This window comes from Acanthaster planci, linkage group LG19 (genome assembly GCF_054643075.1).
Source record: "Acanthaster planci isolate LZ-2023a linkage group LG19, COTS_SCS, whole genome shotgun sequence".
In the NCBI taxonomy this organism is placed as follows: Eukaryota; Metazoa; Echinodermata; class Asteroidea; order Valvatida; family Acanthasteridae; genus Acanthaster; species Acanthaster planci.
The window spans coordinates 2,328,400-2,350,493 of record NC_141795.1 but is presented as its reverse complement, the minus strand read 5'-3'; the positions used below and the strand labels follow the sequence as shown (position 1 = coordinate 2,350,493).

Below are 22,094 nucleotides of genomic sequence, written 5' to 3'. Positions count from 1 at the left end.
TTAATTAAATTAAATTAAATTAATCAATCAAAATCATTTTTTCCCAGGAAGAGGCTGGTAAGTGGTTATATTGTTCGTCAGTGGAATGTTCAGTGCATTTGTAATTTGGAACAGTTAATCATTTGTTGCATTTTTTTGGCATCTTTAAGTTTAACCTTGACAAATGTGACCAACCTAACAAAGCTAGTCCCAAGTCGTCAGAGCCACATTCAAGTTTAAAGCCCTTAAACAAATTTGCATTATGTAAATCAATAAGAATCCTGAACCTTTTCACCTGTGTGTTGTCTGTGGCCTCGGGACTTATTCCAGTCACTAATTTTTCTTCGCTCTAAGAATGAGATTTACTCCTTTGTTGAAATGTGAATGGAACTTTTAAGCTTCATCTGGAAGATGCATTTTGAGAGTGGCTATGGTACGGAGTACATGCACTGCTGTGTATGAATATAAAACAACTGAAGCTGTAGCCACAAAACAGTTAAAGCGCATGTGGCTTAAAAGTTGAAGAAGAAAAATTATTGCATGGCCCCTGTTTTCTTCTCACATCAATGACCAAGTCAGTGCCTTGGAGATGCACTCTGATTTCGATTGTAAACCTAAACTGCTCTATTGTCCCTGGATTGGGCATTAAGTTTCCCCCCCTGGTTGGGTACCCGGGCTTTAGCACACACAATGGAGGAACTAGACTGGGTCCGCTGGGTTGGGCAGGAGAGCTATTTTCTTTGCAGCTCAATGCCTTTGCAGAATGCTTCAGTTGGTGCGATGACCTTCCACGGCAGGACAATCGCAATAGTGTACAAGACAAAGTTCTAAATATTTCAACGCTAGGTCCTTTCACAAGGCATATTCTGGTTCTGGGTATTTTTGTCTTACATTTGATAATGGGTAGGTGTGTAGTGTACTGATGCATGAAGAAATGCATGTACATGTAGTCTCCATGGTTGGTCCACAGGAATTGAAATGACTAACACTGAAATACCGTACACCTGTAGCACACTGGCATGGATCTTACATGTACAGTACCTGTGTAGATGATGTACTTCTCGTGGGCGGAACTTGAGTTTTTCGTCAAGGGCTGACCCAGGTTCATTGAAAATACAGAGTCATGGAACACACTGGGCCATGGTCCCCTCTCCCTTTGTATGCCTGTATTTTAATGAACCTAGACCTGACATCGATAGTGGCGTGGTGGGATATTGGAAGGGGATTCATGTCAACTGTAAAGTATCGTACCAGTACACGTACTTGAGATGCAAGGTTACGCAGTTCCTCAGGGCTATGGGCCTGGAGGTGGACCAAGAGGGCGCTGTTGTCTTAGCAACGGAGGCCTCTTTGGTCAGACCCGAACTTTGCTGGTTCACGAATGACTAGGAAATGCACGCGTCACGGTCGCATCACTACCAACAGATTGAACTCTCCCAATTAACGCGGCTCTTGTGAACTGATGAGGGGGGGTGCTTCTGCTCGAGGTGGATCGTCCACAGGACTTGTTAGCAGTGCATCTTAAAAATGTATTTGCCCTCGTAATATGTGTACATAAATTTACTGGTGTACATGTACATGGTATTCCATGCTACACATCTATTGGGCATGTACAGTACATGTACATGTATATGTACAGTACACACTGTACATACAATTGTACTTACATTGCAATGCATATATTTGAATGTAGAAATGTTACAGTACACGTGGAATCAATTGTCCCTTTTATACCCTCAGTGGCCAAAATGCCTGAAAGCACCTTTTGTTTCTGGTTTCTTCAAAATGGAGTTCTCAGTTCCCTCCAAATGGAGTCCCCCCAAAAATTACAGGGACCATTGTATTTTAACACAGCACCCTAACAGGGTTTCCAGTGACCTTAACATTCTCCCAGGTCCAGGGTCTGACAGTTTTAGTGCGATCCTAATGAATGTGTTTGACCCCGGAGAATTCCATGTGGGATCGTTACACCCTTCACCACAGTTTGGCTCAGCTAGTTTTGATAAGGGCAGGGCTTTGTTCTGGGATTCCCGAAAATAATCATACTGGAATCGATTACAGACAGAATCATTCTAGAGGTGAAATTTATCACCTAGAAGAACTAAGAAAAATGCCATTGAAATTGTTCACAGCCATCACTTTCTTCAATTAGAAAAGTTTTGAAACCTTCTGGACTGCTCCTAGCAGTTGTGTAATGTAGTATTTGAGAAGTACACCACTTCAGGAGTTTGATTAGCCATTTAAACTGATGGGAAAAAATGTACTCGCCAGCATTTGTATGTCCACAAGTGGAAGAAAAAGAACAATCGAATCAGTATGAAATGGTTGGTGGAGGTGAGCTCACACGTTAATGATCAGGTCAGTATTTGGTGGTGAAAAAAGAAGCCCACTCCGAAAGCTCTCGAAAGTGAGACCCCTCAAAACTTTCCCACCTGTCAGACAATAACCTGTACCAAGATGGTGGGAATCAGAGTGTCCAAATTAACTCAAGTTTTGAAAGCTTCGACAAAACCATCCACCGGAATCATTGTGATAGTACGTGCTTGTCTTGAAAACATGTTGTCACCATGGCGATGTGGGTATCTCACTAAGTTTTTTTTCCCCTGTAAATTTCAAGTCTCCCTTTTGTGGCCCATTTTCCATTGTCCCCAGGGTAGGCTCGCTGTAGCCATAAGGCCTTGAGTTGAAGGACAATAATTATGCTTTTACCAGGGAAAGAAAATAACTGTCATTGTGCCTGTCCCTCTGTTAGCATTCTGGAGAGATCTTGGCACCTAGTCGATTTTCTTCGTCCTTGGGTCGTGCAAGGTGGTGGGAGCAGAGGATAAAGCAGGAGAACTTTCAACAGCTCCCTTGCCTTCAAGTTGGCCTAATTTGGCCATATTCAATTAACTGGTGGAGCTGGGATTATGGTCGTGCATAAGAAGGGCCAACAGCATCAGGGACAGGGTGAGAAAATTACCCAAGGCCTGCAAGAAAAATGGAGGGGAAAGTGAGCGAATCGTACATTGTACAACCGCCAAACGTTGTTCTTTTTTGTCAGGAATACACCTGTAACGAGAAGTCAGTGTATGGGCAAGGAGATACAATAGGAGATAATCATAGGAGCTGACAAACAGCATTGGGATTCTTCTTTTTGGAGGGAAATGTGAACAATGCAGTAGGTTCCTCAGAGATACCGATGCGCTGGGAAAAGCTACTCTACTGATGTTAGGCCTAACTGGCATAGTTCACGTGTACATGTATATTACGGTGACTTTCTGTTCTGAACCTGGTAGAGCTTATATGCATGTGGGTAGTGCTTACGGGTTTCTTTGGTGCAAACTGTATTAATGGGAAGGCAAAAAAAATGATTAATAGGTTCCTGTTGTGTCGAACTGTTGAGTGGTTTTCACAGGCATGCAACTTCTCCCCCTCCCATCGGTTGGTTCCTCGGTTTCTTTCACTTGAAAATTGAAAAACACTGTAAAGTCTTGTCAGGTTTAGAATTTCCTGGTTTTTGGTTTTTTTTGTTTTTTTTTTTTGTAAAGCCCAAGTTTCATCCCTGTTTTCAACTTTTGACTGGGATTCTTGGAATAATCCATCTGGAGAGTCCCCCCTAGGCTACCGTACACTGTGTGTGCATGCATGTACATGTACTTGCACAGCCAGCTCACATATTTTCGAAGGCCACGTGTGACTTTTATGGGTGTTATTAGTGTCCCCAGAGGATTGTACTTCCACCAATAAATTTGGGAAAGAGATCCTTGAGGAGGAGAGGAATTTTTTGGGGGGGTTAGGATTGGGGAACGTGCTCACAGGAGAAAGTTGGAGTTGAGGCCTCTGCAAATAGCACCCAATGTTGATGATGTAGGCGTAGGTGGGGGGGGGGAAGTAATGGAGATAACATGGAAGCTGTGTAAGCTTAACCAAGGCCAATTCTGGAGCGCAAAGATTACATACATGCGCATGTATGTTGCTGGGCCTACATGAGTACTCTATGCATGTACACTGTACAAGGTCATGGACATAAGAGACAAACATGCAGTGGTGCAAGCATACCAGCTCTGTCCTTGGATTATCTAGCAGCAGTGTTCCAGTATGTGCTCATGTGAACCACTCTATGCATGTGCCATACTTACAACCATGTAGCAGTATTTGTGCTGACGCATTGTGCTGAGGGCATTGTGCTGAGGACAGTTGTCGTTAAAACAAATTGGGAATTTGTCTTCTGCACACAGGTGTAATTCCTTTTACAGTTATAGTTTTCAACTGCTGAAGATAAGAAGTGTGAAAAATCTTTGGTAAATGTTGGTACTATATGAAAGGGGGTAGGTTTGGCCTATCTTATCTAATCTCTGAATAATATAATTTCAGATTTAGCATTGTTGGAATACCGTCAGAAAACTAATGTGGGTGTACAGTGCTGGACTACATGTAAATTTATGTTTGTGTTTTTCCCATGATGAATTTCACTATCTTTAGGGAATTATAATTTGGTCAAATCAGCTTCTGTAAGTATGCCATCTTCCTGAATGAAATGTCTGAAAATCCTTTTTTTAACCAAGACTCCATTCACATCCCTGGAATTCGGAGAGCCAAACAAAAGTTTGAACCTTGACACAATTTTCTGTGTTTGGGGGACTGCTAGACAATTAAACATGTGTACAAAGCAAACACAGTTTGGCCATTGTATCAGCCTCAACCAATTGGCAAATACGATTTCCTTAAATCAACACGTGATTGCTGAAAAACGATATTTGTCCAAGCACTTGACTTGTCTGTTTAATTGCAGCACCAACTCAGATTTGTATTTGGTCCGAGGTGGTTGTTGTCACCACCGCAGGCCTGTCCTGGACCCTTGCTGTCGCCAGTCTTCCTGTATCAGCCATGTTAAACATCCCACTGGTGCCAATCATAGCGGTTTTAACAGCCAGCAACCAATGTTTTGCCCTTTTTACCTGTCTGAGAACTGCCTTTTGATCCGCCGCCTTTCATTGTGTGCGTGGCCGGAAACGTTGAATGAAGCTGCCTTAAATGTCTGACCTACTTTGCGGGGATTAGATTTCACCAAAAAGGAGAGCTTAACTTGATATGATCAGTACATGCGTAATACATCTTGTTCCACTTTTCACCAAAGTGGCACGGCTGAAACTGATTTTACATGAGCGAGCCATTGTGATTGTGTGATAAATTTGAAGGATTTCGGTCAGCTATACTCAAGTGGAGCCATAGCTTATCATCGGTAAAAAGCCTGTGGTGGTTTCCTTAATCCTCTCCGACAAGCTAAAGTGACTTGCAAATCGCCTATTGATGGATGAATGAAACCTCGTAGATGCCAACGGTTTCAGATAACAGAAGGGTAGCGGTAGACGTGCAGACTGACTCTTACTAAGAACCAGACCGCTTTTTTTCAGTTGAAATCACAAAAGACTGATTTTTTTTACTCAAGCGGATATCTTTTCTATTGCTTTTACTTCATCTCCCCAGCCCTCCTTCCCACAACCAACGAACTCTGACCAACCTGCCCCATCCCCTAGAAATGACACAAAATACTAAAACAAGAAGACCTCAAAACAAGAGAACATCGAAGGAAAAAAAGGCCTTTTGACGACACATTTCTTCTTAAGAATTCTGGCCTTAAAATCTAAAGTTCTTAAACTTTCTGGAAAATAGGTCCTTGATAGTATGTCACACAAACCTGTCAACTCAAATCTCTCCAAAAGTCTTGAGAAATAAGGGTGCATGCGTGCCTCTCCCGTTATTTGAAAGTGGAGGGGGGAATATACCTGAAACAAAGTTGCATTCAAATAACAGGTGGAATTTACTTGCATGCTTGATAAAGAAAAAAAATCACCTGACAGCGTAGATTTGTTGCTTAGCAGCTGAGGCCCATAAAAATAACAGTGAAGGAACCAAATTTATGAAATTGGAAATAACCTGGGGCAGTCAACAAATGGCACCTAGGGGCAGTGAGTTGACTTCGTTAGTGGAACAGATGACATTAAGAAGCAACACCTATCAAAGCAGGCCTGAATGTCATGACCTGTGAACTTGATTTGCATAATCTCTAAAACAGATGACTTAAAAAGGAAAACTATCAAAGCAGGCCTGAATTTCATGACCCTTGAACTTGATTTGCATAATCTCTGAATAAAAATGCTGTGAGAATAAAGTGCAGCTATAATATCTTGTGATTTGAACTGAGACACGTTGCACTTGTACACCTGTAGCGTATACAGAGTGAAATGAATGGTAGCTGAAGAAGATAAAAAAAAATGACGATATGCATGTACATGCACACGGTGGAATTTGGAAATGACTTTCAATTTTTAATTGATGAAGGAGCTGGATGGATAAGGGCCTCTGTACTCACACGTCGCAGTCATGCTGAAGCCTTAAATGGTGTGTTTGCCATGTGCAGTTGGGTATGCGAATCGCGCTGAATACCCAATCTTTCACTGAAGCTTGAGTGCGATCGTCATCTTCCAGGTTTGGTACAGACTGGAGGTCTCCTTGCCACATTGTCAGAATAGATCTACATGTACATGTAATGTGTGGACCACGTGTAAGTGTTTACAAGGATGGTGTGTTTTTGATCACATAGCACCGACCTTCCCTGTCCCAAAGCAAACTACCAGTACATGTGCCTTTATCACACTGGTACACAAAAATAATGCTCACAAAGCATTATGTCTATTCCTTTCTCCGTTATTAACGTTACATTTACATGTATAGTCTCCGGTGTAGTGTGACGGTCACAGTGAGCAGAGGAGATGAGGCCTGGCCGCTCGGCTTGCCCCCCTCGGCAAACTCTGGTCAGGAACATTTTCTACAGTGGGTAAAGTTTCATTCCATTGCTCAGCAAGGACAGCCTTTTTTTTCCTTTTTTTTCTTATAGAAGGAAAGAATCCCTGGAAACTTCTACATTTTGCCCAGTCTCAGATCTTCAACATCCAACGGAAGCATTGTCTTTCCTGTTGCTCACACAGTGCTTTGAACTTTTACCCCTCTGAGAATTGTACCACAGACTTTTCTTATTTTGGTATTAGTGACATGAGAATGCCCCGCAAATCATACCGAGCCACTGCTGAAGTCAGTAGAATGGATGTTTCTGACAGAATTAAAAGACCTTGGATGGTAACAGCAGTGTTGTTTGATCCTGCTTTATAAAGCTGAAATGAAAGGTACCGGTGCATCGAGGTGCATCCATCTATCACTGGAATGCTATTTAAAAAGTTATTGAAAGTCATGTTGGAGACACAAAGGTGCACTATGAAAACTGTGAACATTTTCGAGGGATTTCCTTCCCCAAAAGAACAAAATCCACAAAGGACAAAAGCTGGAGAGAATTCGACAAAGTGTCGTTGATGGGAAGTTGATGTTGAAAGAAGGGGAGGGGGGGAAGTGGAAGGAGATTTCAACAGTTACACCAGCTCTGTGATTCTGTACAAGACTGAAAAATCAAAGGTCCCGTGCCGAGCTTCACCGGTAGGAGTGCCCTTTGTGAATGAGATTTATTTATTCGGCGATGGATTTGTCTTGTCAAAAAAAGAAAAGGGGAGTTTTATTGAAAAAGATTGGCAAGTGATAATTGCATTGCTTATGCTACCGTTGAATTGGACTCAACTATTGGCCCACGAAACACGTTTCAAATTTTGTTTGTGTAAGGTCTGTGGACTTGCATTTGAAGAAGGGATATTTGTTTAAACTGCCAAAAAAAAGAAGCGTCAAAGTTCTTGTCATGACACTGGAACTGTTATCTTGATGGTCTGGACGATATCAGGCGAATGAAAAACAAAAATTATTATTTGCACGTGTATGTACAAGGGATCAGATAAATAATTGGGTGACGCTGCCAATGTCTGGTCTTAAGAGTTCAGACTTTGGATTTTGGACTAGCAAGATACTTGGCAATTAAATTACCACCGAATGGTAGCTGCAGAATATCACCGAATACAAAGTTAGACAGCTAGATCAGGTCCAGTGGCCCTGCCTGAATTTAAAGCCCGACCTTAACGCTTCAGAGTGCTCAACTCGGAGAAACCTTCTTTGATGGTTGCAGATGGGACCTGTTCTGATTAACAAGTCACAAGGCTGTCCCAAAAATGTTTTCCAGAGAGGTTGATCAGATATAAGGTTTTCTTAAATCTTGCCCCACAAGCCACAGAAATTAGTCCAAGAAAGGACGAGCACCCCCCATGGCTCCAGCCCAGATCCCCATCCAAAGATTATGAAGGGTGAAATACATACTCCAGTGTCTCAATTGTGACATTTTTACTGCGTTGGTCTGCCCCTCGGGAGCAAATTTGCTCTGGTTTTTATGATTGCAATAATTGGTATTTGTGTGATGTCCAGGATCTCTTGTCATATTTATGTCTTGGTTTCGATGTTAATGCTAACAGCAGGAAATGCACTTTTCAAACCAAGGACTTTAAATCCTCAATCCTTCTGTTGAATTATTGAGGATTGTTAAGGTATGGGTTTGGTGTTCTGTTGTCATTACAGTGAGGATTTCTGGACGGGGAATTGTTCATTTTCTAGCATATTACTACATGGTCGAAGCCAAGTTACAAAGGCCACTGTTGAACTCATGACCTCGAAGTGTGTCTGTTGAAAACAAGGTGGAAGGGGGAGTGGATTAAGGGAGAAAGGGCGGAGTCAGGATTGACTGGAACCACATTTCACAATCTTGATCTCTTGGACTCTTAATGTACTTTGTAGCCTGGTAAAAGAAGTAGGGGATAAGAAGTAAGCATGTGTTTTACTAAAAGGCATAAGAGGAAATGAAGATGGCTGGTGAGAGGGGTAAATATGCTTCAGCACATAGGATGGTTACCAGCCACCAGAATGGGTACCATGCATGAGAGGCGATTACATGTTGTAATGTAAAATACAGAGATCACATTTGTGTACCATGCATCATACATCTTGCTCAATCGCCTGGGATAGGTAATTTTTTTGCTCCACATTCAACTGTCATGGTGGCTGTGGTAGGCCAATTAGGGTTAGATTGATGGATTGTCAAATTTTTCAGGGTAATGCAACTCCCTCCTTCCTCCAAAAGAAACCGAGCCTATGGTGATGTCATCATTCTCCCAACACAACCCTGTCTTCTGTTCTCACCACTCATTGCCAAGTTCAACACAAACATTACTCTGGGGCTGTTAGTCCATTCCGGGCTATCCAGGGAGCCAGACTGACAGATGGGCCTTCATTACAACAATAGCTCCCTGTCTGCTCTTTCCCGGCCCCTCACTTGTCATCCAAGGAGTCTTTCGGTGACCCTCGACCCCTCTTTATGGCTCTTCTGTTGCCCAGGAGACCCTCCCTTGACAACCCCTCCGGGCTTGGCCCCAGAGTCAGACTCTAATTGGTGTGGGACTCAACTCTGGGAGACTTAAATTCTCTGATTCTTTCATTTGAAAATTGAAAGAAAATTATGCTCTTAGTAGAATCTTTGAATGATGCAAAACTACAAACTGTACTGTGTTTGTACATGCCAGGCTGTTGAACATCTTTTTGCTGTCAAGTAGGAGTTATTTCTAAAGACTGAATTTTTTTTCATGAATTGCTTTGAACAATTAGCCTTTTAAGAATTCCTGGGTCACTAGCTTAAGTTGAAGACAGAAAAGGCTTCTACTGTATTTTGAAGGTTAGCACAGTGTTCTGTCTTTGGAGTTCCATACCTATACCCAGCAAGAAATGAGACCGAGGGGTACCCCCCCACATGTCCAATCCCTATACACATTCCAGACTATTGTTACTTAACACATCCCCCCAAGATGTCTGAAAGGAATTCCCCAGATTCCTGCGAGACAATGACCAACACAAAGCAGGGGGGTTCTTTCCGTCTCATACCTTGCTGCATATGTCCATACCAACACAGTGTTCTGTCTTTGGAGTTCCATACCTGACTCACTCAATTCCTTCCTGTTAAAGAGTGGGCCTATTTAAAGGAAAATTCACTCCCTTTGAAACCGGAATTCCTACCCAAGCTAATCTAAAAAGCGTCTTTATTAGTAACACACTCGAAAAGCTGTTGTGGGCTCCTTTGTGGGGATAATGAGTGACCAAAGCCTAACAGGGCTAACTTGAAGGAGGTGTTATGTAAGACATTCTTGGAAGCTTTACTGAAGGGCAGTTGAGGACAAGAGCATCTCAGAATCTCGATGACAGGGGAGGGATGGGTTGTCATTCAAAGCCAGTTGAGATCTTGGAAGGAGTTTTAAGCCAATCCACTCCGCCAACACCTGCTGTGATAATGCCTGCCTAAGTGTGCTATGGTTCCAGAAAGCACTGCAAATATCGTGATAGAGTTGCAGTAGGTTTTGCAACTTACCAAGGGCACCCTGCAGATATCTTGTGTTCTTAGTGCAGTGGCTGGCTTGGATGGGTTCAAAGTTAAATTGCAGTTTCATTTGCTGGTGTTCCCTTGGCTAACAAGATTCCAGCGACTGCTTAACTCCATCATGTTTTCTGTAAATTTGAAAAAACTCACAAACAAGTTGAGGTTAGTAACATTTATCTTGTCTGTTGATATTTGCCCCTCCCCAAAATAAACTGAGGTCATACATGTACATAATTTGTGCTTGTATCATTTTCTTCCCTGATAAATGACTGCAACTATTTAAAACTAAGGACTTCTTAGGCCTACCTGCGAAGTATCATCTTGGTATTTAACTCCTTAATTCAAATTCTGCAAGGAATGCACAAATGTGACCGGCTCTGCCAAAAGGTGTATCCTGTCACATTTTTTTGAATTTGAGTAATATATTATCAAATTGCTCACATCCTAAGCTTTCATTTGATACATACTTCATCCCCTTGGCATTTTGCATTTGGAGTTATTTGCCTTTTGCATATTCATATAATTTCATTTTATCACGTGCTTTTTGAGATAATGTGTTTTAAACATTAAACTTAAATTAGACGCTCTCTTGGTTTTCCTAAGCAACAGAGGCTTTCTGGTCAAGCAATTGGCCTCAAAATATTTTCACCCTCGGCACATGGAATGGGCCATTACGCATTTTTGCATTGCACGACTTCATACACCTTTTTGCAGAGCAGGTCACAAACGTGGTAGGAATTCTCTGCCAAAGAGAGTTTTGTATATATCTAAGAAGCTAATTTGACCCATAGAGTCATGTTTGTTATAAATGCACCTTGAGTTTCCCGGTTACAAACAAATCTGGCTTGCCATCATGAATGGAACTCATTGATACCTCAGTGAGAAACTAGAGACCACATTTTGGTGTGGCTTCAAGGGCTCTTCATTGTTACACTTGGAGGTTACACCTAGTCATACTCCAGCAGGAGTAAAGGCGGTTACCCTGGTCACCACTTATCACCCTGGCAGGGATCTTCCCTGTGATCCATGGGAGAATGAGGGGCCCAAAGGCTCGAGGGGGATGGTCTGGCTTCTCTCCGACAACACCGTTTCTCTGTGGGAGGAGATTAGCAACACAAGGACGCTTCATTATGCCCATGATTCATATGACCTGCACATGGAGGAAGGCTGTTGCCCTGATTGTTTGGTTTTGGGAGTTGATGACCAGTTTCTATTCAAATGATTGAAAAAAAAAATGAGGAAAACTTTTTTAGAAATTGCTGTTGCAGCCAGCTCGTAAAAAATCCACAAAACCTGTTGATAAGTGTCAATTTCAGTTACTGTGTATATGTTATATTTACTCTTGCTTCTTTATGTCATTTCATCCGAATTTGTTGCTATTTTTGGGGGTTGCACTGGATATATAAGCATTACATTTTGTGGAGGAAAGTCTGGTGTCTTCTGAGACAATGTGTTAAATTTGTGTGGGGTTTTCCAAAAGTTTTGCCTCGTATCCTGGTCATATATAGATTCAACAAGATCACCATTCTCTCACAGCGAGGAGAATGCTCTTTCCTTTTGCCTTGTCTGAAAATATGCACTCCTAAATATTACATGTTCATATGTTTTGTTGTTATGCCAATTGATATGTCATTTTGGGGCTGTACATTTATATACACAATGTAGATCATTCCCAACTTTGCCCGTGAACACTTCCATAAATTGTGCAAAGGGCAAGCCCCCACTTTAGGGATATTACAGTGTAAGACAAGGTGCAGACGGGATCTGGCGGCACGTTCGTGCTGATGAGAAGGCATGCACTCTTTGAGGGGTTAAGGACATACCTGTACATGCACCTGTAGGCTGTATGTCTCTGTGGGTGGAGTTGTAGCTGTGTGGTCCTGCCATGTTCAAGATCACAGATGTTTGATATGCGATTCTTCAGGGAGCAGCGATTTTGGAGGTGATCCTTCCCAATGCTGCAAACCATATGGGCCCCATCAAATTGACGACCGGCAACAGTGCTGGAGGAAGAACTCCTGAGATTCTGTATTCAAAATGAAGTCAGAAATTGCACCCAGTCTTGTAGTTCACATTACAGTCTTTGACGCTACTGACAAAGCGGTATTCTAGTTCTAACTAGCAACACCGATATCCACCTGAGGGCCATGTTTATTTGAATATGAAATGATTTCATAATATTCTCATACTTTATGGATCATGTTTGACTATACCACAGAGGACGTAGCATCTTATTTCCTGTTTTTCCTTGTAATATAATACTTTCCATAGAGTACAGGCACAGATGGTCACCACAGGGGACAGAACTGAACAAGTGACTGAACTCCGAGAACATAAAAAATCTCTTGTTCCTTTTGTGTGCTTTTCCTCTACCATGGTGAAGTGAACACAGACAAATTGATAGGCGGAAAAGCTTACAGTGGCACTGTGCAAAGGAATATATCCCTTGCTGTCTTTCACCACGAATAGCCTGAAATTCCATACAGATAAATTAGTATTCCTGTATGCAGATACCATCATCAGAACGGCACTTTTCATAACAGTCACCATGTACTAAATTATCAGTTCCATTAGATAACACCCCTGCCCCCATGGAGTATTCTTCCACTATACCCTGAAACTCATCTTATTGTTCTGAGTTTCTCTTGATTACTCACGTCCAGCAGTCAGTGTGGCAGAATTAGCTGTCTCCAGTCCAGAAAAGTTTAGAGGACCAAACCGCAAGCGGGTCCACTCTTTTCTCGGCGGTTTTTTTTCCCCCTATGGACCCTTGAGATCGCTTGTCCTAAGCAAATTGTGTTTACATTTGGTAAATCCTCCAGAAAGTGGAACCCATCACTAACTATGGTAAGCCATCCCCCGAATCCGGAAAGGTCAGTCAGGTCCCCTCTATTCGTGGTTTTTAGAGTTGTGCTTGGTTTTCTGAATTTGGAAGATTTGATTTGAAGACCCCTTTATATTTTTTTGTGGATTTAGGTTTCGAGCAGTTAAGAAAATTGAACATCCCTAGACAAAGGACCCCTTTGAGTGCAAATTGGCCCCAGGGTAGGGATTGATCTCTGGAGGGAATTGCTGTCAGTAATAGCAGATGATGGGTAGTTTTTTCTGTCAGTGTTAGGCTCCATGTACAGTACATGTACTTGGCATGGAGGAAGGGGTCTCTGAGGGAGAATTTGTAGATCGAGGAATTCAGGGAAAAGCTTCAGTTTGACCAGTCCTCAGGAGTGAGCCCAGAATCTCTACAAAAAGTGCTGTTTTGGACTTTCTGTTGCTAACACTAGATGGAATTTAACTATGGAGTTTATTTCTAGCAGAGCAGACAACGATCAAGTCTTGTGCTAAACTTATCATTCAGCCGTGTGGAGGTTTTTTTCGGTTCAAGTTGAACTGGGTCTGGCGCCAAGATGTGGCAGCTCGGACACAAATAGTTACATGCTCATGTACATCGGTTCAATTATAGAAGGTCTTTCAAGCTGATTTAGAACCAGTCTGGGAGTAGTTTCAGAGGTGGTGCGATTTCTTGTTGGAGGGCAAAGCATAAGCACAAGACTGTTGGTTTGATTTGACCTGATTTTACCCACAAGTCACGAACGTTATCAAGCTCCCCTCTGGCCACATACATGTAACCTTGCGGTCTTCTCTTTAGCCCTTTGCTGGTGTGGGATGATGCCCCTCAAGGGGTTAGCCAAAGACAAAATAAGAACTATGTCTTATACTTTCACAACTTTGCCTTTCTTCAGCGACCCTGATGTTTATAATAAAACTTTTGATAGCTGTGCTGCCTTTTTTACAGCAGGGCCATTTGGGTTTGAACTCAGAAAACTTGTTTTTCTGGACACCGTCAGCTGTCAAGAATTTAATTGAACTGGACCAGGGACGCTCTCGTCCAAAACTTATGGTCAGACAGACAATGGCATGGCCTAAAATGTACATTTCCAAGAGTTTTGCTTTAACAATTATATACATTATGTACGTACATGTGGGTCCCAAATTACACAGTGCCAGCGTGCATGATATGTAGACCGTATTGTGCTTTAAATGGAAAGTCAGATAAGAACTTTGAATTTGGTACGCAGTACGGTATTTCATACTGAATGTTACACAAAGCGTCAATTCAGGTTTTTGAAACGACTGCACCTGGATGTTTACGCTGAGAATGTTTCCGGGCGATTAAATTCACGAATATTCCGAACCTTCCGAATGGGTGGAAGCCCTGTTCATGTCATACCCAAACATAAAATTCCTGTAACAGATATGTATTGATTTCATGATCTCACAGGTGCAAAGCATTTGGGTGCCTGTACTTTTTGTCCCCAGTTAATAAAGGTAGAGATTGTGGGCCGGGATTGCAGAGGGGAAAGGTTCAGAGTTGTCACGCATGCTTTGTGCTCCATCAGGCGTGGGGGGGGAGGAGTTTGAAAGAGAGAGTAGGGGGATACTGAGGCTTGCGACAGGGGTATAGGAAGGCAGCATGAGATGGGATAGTGATGGAACAGAGAGAGCGATTGTGACGATGGATATCAGCTGATTGGCATTGCATGAGATTAGTCTTAATGTAGCTTGGATTTAACTTTAACCTACATTCCTTTCAGTTGGACGGTTCCCAAACTCTGGGGTTAACCCCAACAGCCCTGAATCCTCCAATTTTAATATGATTTTGCACACACCCTAGGGATTTAGGGTTACCACTGGATCACAGAGTTTCCTTGCTTGATGTTCAAATTCCCCTCCCCCCACTCAAAAAAAAAAAAGACCAAAGGTTTTCTGACTGACAGACTATCCACTTCAAAAACTTTCAGGCATGAAAGTGTCGCAGAATTTTGTATGGTATCGCCATCGTGTGCATCTGTCTCAGACATCCAGGTCCTTTCCACATCCAGGATGTGTGTTACACATTAGACTTTCTGCGATTTAAGTCACTACAGTACCAGCTTGTCGCACCCTCCTCCCCCATGACCTGGCTGGCCGGTGGCTAGACGTGCAGTCTGCGGCACTTAGGTGGGGTTGGTCCCAGAAACCATCCTTTTTAGGGTACGTGTAGAAAATTAGGGTACGCTAATACCTCGATCATACACTCGCTGCCTCAGTCGTTTTTTAGATTGAAGCTGCAGATGCCCATATAACAACTTACGGATCACCTAGATGAGACACTCATTCAGGATCCAGGAGTTAAGGAAGGGCAGACATATTTTAAGTGATTGCCCCAAGTCTGAGAACTTGCGGGGCCCTTTTTGATTGTTGCTTTGGTGGTTAAAAATAACACTCTACCGTTCAGTAATGTTTGTTCGCATTTGTTTACCAATAGTGGTGAGTGATGCATTTCATTTTTCTGAAATGAGAGGAACGGCTGTGTGCATGTCTGAAAATTATGTGAAAGGCCCTGCTGTCGACCCTGATCCGTGCCCTCGTACTTCAAGATGGCAGGATTGTATGACCACAGCTACATGCATGTAAACATGTACATAGCACAGCATAGTACAGCACCATATTGTTTCAGCATGGTTCTCTACCTGAGTGTCATACTTTCACGAGCCAAGGCCGCCACTTCCAGTTTTGCTGTTGCCAGTGGTGTGTGAAGTGTTTTGCATCGCAGCAGAGGCTTGTGGTTTGTAGAGAATAGTAGACCTTGGATTGTGGTGAGACAAGTTCATTCATTGGGAGCAAACAGGGCCCATTGAAACTGGTTGACCAGCTTCCTGCATGGGTAAACAAAAATAGCCCAACCCACAAGGAGTAGGCTCCTAAACTACAAGTCCTCAATGCAGCCGTTTTGTTTGGATTGGACATAAATTACAGGAAGTCCTCCAGTACCGTGCAATTATCGTTCCAGCGGAAACGTTCATTTTTTGAGCTTCATATTCCATCTGTGAGCTTTGCTCTGATGAAAATCACCAAAGGTTCATTAATAGTTCATGCCGTAGGCCTACACTGCTGTTTCAAAACTGTCAGAAGAAGACACCCTTCCAACATGTACATGTAGTTGGCTAGCTGTTTTTATTCTTGGAGATTTCATGCATATTCACCCTCTTGGTGGTGATGCTGGGGGGATGGCTGAGTGAACCCTACCAAGGGTAGAAAGTACACATCTACTGTCTATAGGTGCATTTTTGAAACATATACCCCACTGTGGTCACCTGGGATTGTTGCTTTGACAATAGACGGTGAGTCATCAATGCTTAAAAAAAACCTACCAAAAATACACCTGTGGGAGTTTTTGTATAGAGGCAGGGATTATGGATTGGATAGGTTCAGACAAACATGCTGCCCTGACCACACGCTACATTCACCTTATTACAGACTTCCTGTCAAACTCAGAATTAATCCAAGGTGAACATCAAGCCTTGCCCAAACCACACCGGATGAGAGAAAAACATGAATGCATCACACAAACAACTTCACACCTCATTTCATCCATGCTATCGAGCCCCCGTTGGCTGGCCAGAGAGGAAGGACAATCATGATGGGAACCTTGTATTTTGCACGTAGTAGCTTACCAAAGTAATACCGCAGAACAAGGAAGTCTGAAGTTCCAACCCCTTGGAGAAATGCGCACTTGGTTGAGCACAGCGTGGTTTCGTTTCATGAAATGTTTGTTGCAGTGCATTAAGTCTTGTGTCTAGAGCCCAGCACAAGGACACATCCGTGTAAGAGTTTTAGAATGCATGCCTAAGGAACTCATCTTGTCTACTACGCATTGCAGTTTTGTGGCACCGAAACATTTCCCCGGCTCCTGCTCTAGTGCTGTGCGGTCAAAGCACAGGACCGCTCAAGCGGTGAACTCCAACAACTCTCCCATGGGGGCCTGTTAATCTATTTTAAAATTGCTCTGCAGGTGTATGTCATCCCACGTGATAATTTACAGGATATATCAAGTGCACGTTTACACCTTAATGAACACGAACAAGTACATGTACATGTATGTGTACATGTATCGTAGGCCTCCATGGATGGTAAATCCCTTGTTGCATGCATACATGTACATGTACATTGACAGAGCCAAGTGCACTGTGCCACAAACCCGGTGTGGCATTCTTTCCATATCTTACATGTGTAAATGCTGGATACCGCCTTCCGGTAATTAACTGTATCTAGTTTGGCTCATTGAATTGCAATTAATTCTGCATCAGAGATAAAGCTCCAGATTAGTTAAATGGTTTTATTAATGACTTTAGATAACGTTCTTTGGGGGTGGTATTTATTTAGTGGCTGTGTTGTAACACCTTGGAGCCTGTATAAATCTCCAGTCAGCATGGACTGCACTAGTTAGAGTGTATGCCAAGGCACAAACAGTTGTCTTACCATATATGGGAATGTGGCGCTAGATCAAGGTGCGTGATTGGATCAAAGTGAAATTCCAAAGCACTTCAGAGACACCCTTCTTCTGCTGTAAATGGGGTTAGTTAATCGTATCCACAGGCCCACCAGCTGGCTTTTGGGAGCTACCACCCCAAAAGTCCCAGAGGACCAGTTGCCTACAATACCATGCAGCTGTCCACTGAGATTCTCTGTTCCCCCCAAAGAAACTTTCTGGAGCATCAAAGACTCTCTGGCTAGGTCTAATTGAAATTCATCCCCCTTTCAATTGAAATCCAATCACCTAATTGGTATTTCATTTGGGCCATTTGTGGTGAGTTTTCTTCTCCCCTAAGTGTTTTGTACCCAGGCTGGCAGACCCCAACAACACCACGCTAATTAGGTCATGGTGTCAATTGCTTGATAAGTAGCAGTGCATTTGGTGATCAGGTGCCAAATGGTCCCAAGAGGTTGGTCCCCAGCTTGGGCTGGGCCTTAAGTGGTGGTTCTTTGGAGGGATTTGCATACAGCAGGCCCATACCCGGGAAAGCCTCCTGACCCTGTCATCTTTAAAAGAAGGTAGCCGTGATTTCTTGAGATGTGTGAGGCTTTGGCAACAAAAGGAGAGCTCGGTTGATAGTTGGTTGAGAGCATAGTTGGAAAATCTTTGTAAGAACCAGTGTATTCACCTTGGTTTTGTTGGGGGGGGGAGTCAAGGGGCCAATTTCACAAAGCTGTTTACCGGTTTTTATACAACACGGAAGTACTTAGAGCAGAAAAGCATTGCTGAGCTGAAATGGGTTACCAGTCAAACGCCATGCGATGCAAGCTGTGGGTGGTTCTTTGCCAGCATTTTCCGTGCAGAATTCTTATTCGTTATTTCTATGAAATTGGGACCTGATGTGAGACTGAGTCAGCATGTATACATAGAATGTGCTGGCTATTCCTTGCTCTCTCGCGCAGTTCGTGGCTGATCATCCACTGATTGATTTATGCTGAAAGTGAAATGCCCCGTGAATAGAGAAACAAAGTTGCTCATGGCAACTTGTATGACTAAAAACAATGTTTTTTTTTCGAAAGCAAATGTACATGTACATACTGGTACCTGCGAGCTTCAAATGAGCGCTGCACTAGAGATACATGTGCATGTACATAAGCCACGCATGGGTCACAGCACACAAACACGTGTGACGATGTGTTACTTTGGCACTTGAGTTACAGGAGCTGTGTGCGGGAACATGTATGAAGTAACAATACAAGCTCCCTTGGTCCTGTTTTGTTAACCTTAACAGACAGCAGTTCCCAGGCAATTACAGCACCAAGTTCCCATTCAGGACCCGCGTCAAAAAGTCAACAGCAAAACATCCCAGCTCCCAACATTATTGACATTGCAAGGTACAAAAATATTCCGACTTGTATGCCTCGTGGCAGCTTGTCAAACGCCACACTCCCGGTCGTCCCATCGAAAATGCTCCCAGCCTTGATTTCATTGAAACATGTTTTGCATCTATTTTTGTTACTGTCACTCATTTTCAAAGCCCTGCACACCTTCTGCCAAATCAGTTGCGGCAGCCGAAAGAGCCAGGGTTGCTCTAATTGGTTCCACAGACTTGCAGCTGTCTTGGGGAAGACGTGAGATTGCGAGAATTGGGGAGGGATACCCAGGGTCAGTGATTACAGCACTAGATTCTGACCATGGAGGTCTCAGTGAAAACCTGAAAAGCGCATGGTTCCTGTGTCCTTGTCAAGTTGGTCACCTTAATGCCCTTAAATTGACCAACAAAAATTATCGAAAGGAGGGGACTGGTTTTATGGAAGGCGGCTTACGGGTAGCGGCATTTGTAGTGACTCTGGCTTGTCCACGTCCAAGGTGTGAATCACTGTAGGAGTGTAAGATTTCATACCGCATCACATTTGTTTTTACGGTGTGCTTTATACTGTTACTTTAAACAGGTTTGGATTCAGTGTCTCACCCCTTGTGGCAAACTGGTTCGTCACTGCAGTGTGGTTTCATTTCAGATTTTAAGAACTCATTATCCTGACCTTGTTGACCAAAAGTGCAACAGTCAGTCTTGAGCCAAGTCTGATATCTCATCAAAACGTTTGCCTTGTTTGTGTAATGATCAGTGAACCCTGCTGATGCTGGCCTGCTGCTCGCCCTGTGACCATTCATTGCTTCGGTGACCCCTCACCCCAACTTGGATCAAGGCTGTATACATGACCTGTCCATATGGGGGCTCCTGGTGGTCAGTAGACTTAGAATGACCTTAAGCTGGGTCACAATTAGGCTGGTCTCTCCTCTCCCAGCTGGTCATCAATTAAATGACTGATTGGGAGGCAAATCCTTTCTTGCTTCCCAACTCCCTGTACTGGTCTTTCATGGGAAGTGCAGTTTTTGTTCTTTGAAAGCTGTGTTGTGGTAACCAGTGATTAGTACCAATAGTCGGGAAGGAGGAACATAAATCAGGGCAGCTGGTGCGAGTGAGCGAACCAGTCTGGAGGAACCGGACAGTTTAAACATTGTCTTGACGTCTAGCCAGGAAGTCAACCCATGTTTGCGCTTGGCGACAGATCAGTAAATCCCTGGTTACACAGTATGTAATCCGTAGCCCTCTGGCTGGCAGACAACACACATACGATCCCAGACTACCACAGAATCATCTCTTTTTACATGCATGTCACCATGGAAATGGATCACTGTATGGAAAGTACAGTGGGACATGGAAAAACTAACCGATGCTAGGACATGGCTTACAGACCTTCTATATACAGGTGGATCATTTTATAAATACATATATATATAGTTTTCATGAGGAAACTACAGCCACTCTATTAAAAATAAACTACCAGTACAAAAGTACAAAAGCCCCCTCACTTCCACAGATGAGACAGCCTGGTTGTGAAGATTTCAACTTAGTGCATGTTGTACATGCCAAGTTCATACGTGTACATTTGATAATTTTTCCCACAAATGGACTGCCATTCTGAGCTAAAAAAAAAAAGCCATCTCTTGTCTGAAGACATTCAGTTTGTGTGATCTTTATTTCTTCACCAAACCAAGCCCTAAAAGGGGGGGGTTAATGGTTAGATATAGCGTCTCTTCCTGCAATCTTGAATTCTCACTACAAGACCCTAGGGGAACCTCAGCCCTGGATTGACAACCCAAGGGAGAAAGGCTCTCCCCTCTCAGAAGAGCCCTATTGTGTCCCCCATCCCCCAAACAAAATAACCATCACCCAACACCCCACCAGATACATTGTACCTCTGGTGAAGGTTGTCAGGCCCTAACAGGCAGACCGTGGGGGCCTGCTGCCTTGATTATAAATTGCTGACAGGTCTGAAGCAGGCAGAACAAGATGTTTTCTGTGTTGCCTGTCAGGAGTGGTGTTTAGGGTTGGCCCTTGGGGCTGACATGGGCGATGAAATGCCACAATGGACAGGCTGTGCTGGACTGTTGGCCTGACTTCTAGAGCCTTGTCCTCTTGGAGGGCTGGTAAAAGTAGTGGGGAAATTATGGCTTTAGTGCAGGCAGTTCTCCTTCCAAAATCCCCCCCCCCCAACAATAATAGTTTCTTCACAAAAGTACCAGTTTTCTGTGCCCCAAAAGTCTGTGGTCAAGAAGGATTTAGAAGGATTTAGGAAATTGGACATGATTCCGGTTTTAAAATCTGTGATCCAACAAGTCACTTTTTTTGAAACAAAAATTTAGAAGTCTGTCCCATGTGGGCTTACATTACATGTAAAGACATGTTCACATCCAACGTGAAAGTGAACCCAAACGCGAATTTGTGACATCAGATGAAATATTCGCATCGCAAATTTGTAAAAGTTGAACATGTTTCAACTTGAATGAAATTTCGCTGCAAATTTTTCCAGACATCAAAATTAGCTTTGCTTGCAGTATGAACCGACCTTTACTCTTTCTTGAATGTTTACTTCTCATATTTCACCCTTGTTCTTGAATTCCCCTCCCCCTGCCGCCCCCTCTTTCCCTCAAATGTTGAGAGTACGTATATGTACCACGTAGCTCTGTTTTCCCACTTACATTGTTAAAGTTTATGAACTTAACCATTTATAACAGGCACCTATTCCAAATTCATCATATCTGTCCTCCTTACTCGAGAAAATGGAACAATTTTAATATCAACCTTGGTTTTTATTTTGTCTTTTTTACACATTCTGCAGAACAACACAGTATGGGAGGTGGACCCCTGCACAACATGCTCGTGTCTAGGAGACCTGGTCATCTGTGAGCCCAAACAGTGCCAAGATCCTAGGTGTGACTTTCAAGGGGTAAGTCTCTCTCAAAACATCTTCAGAGTCCAAAGAAGTACCGGGACTTCCCATACCCCTCTGTACATAAGTCAGCTCCCAAGTCTTTTATTCTAATTTCCTCTTTTCTTACAGACCATTAGTGTGTGTGCAAAACAGTAGTGAGCGATAACAGCCTGTTTTGTGCATCAGTGCATTAGCTGGGATAGGGACTTGAGCA

At 43.1% G+C, this 22,094-nt stretch overlaps 1 protein-coding gene across 1 annotated transcript in view; it reads left to right on the top strand.

Annotated features, from left to right (window-relative positions):
- The window catches only part of fras1 (Fraser extracellular matrix complex subunit 1), a 117,288-nt gene that overhangs the window by 35,520 nt on the left and 59,674 nt on the right, over nt 1–22,094 (top strand). The window contains exon 3 of the mRNA XM_022229248.2: nt 21,788–21,895. Within this exon, the coding sequence (XP_022084940.2) occupies nt 21,788–21,895 (108 nt within the window). The remainder of the gene's footprint in view (nt 1–21,787; nt 21,896–22,094) is intronic.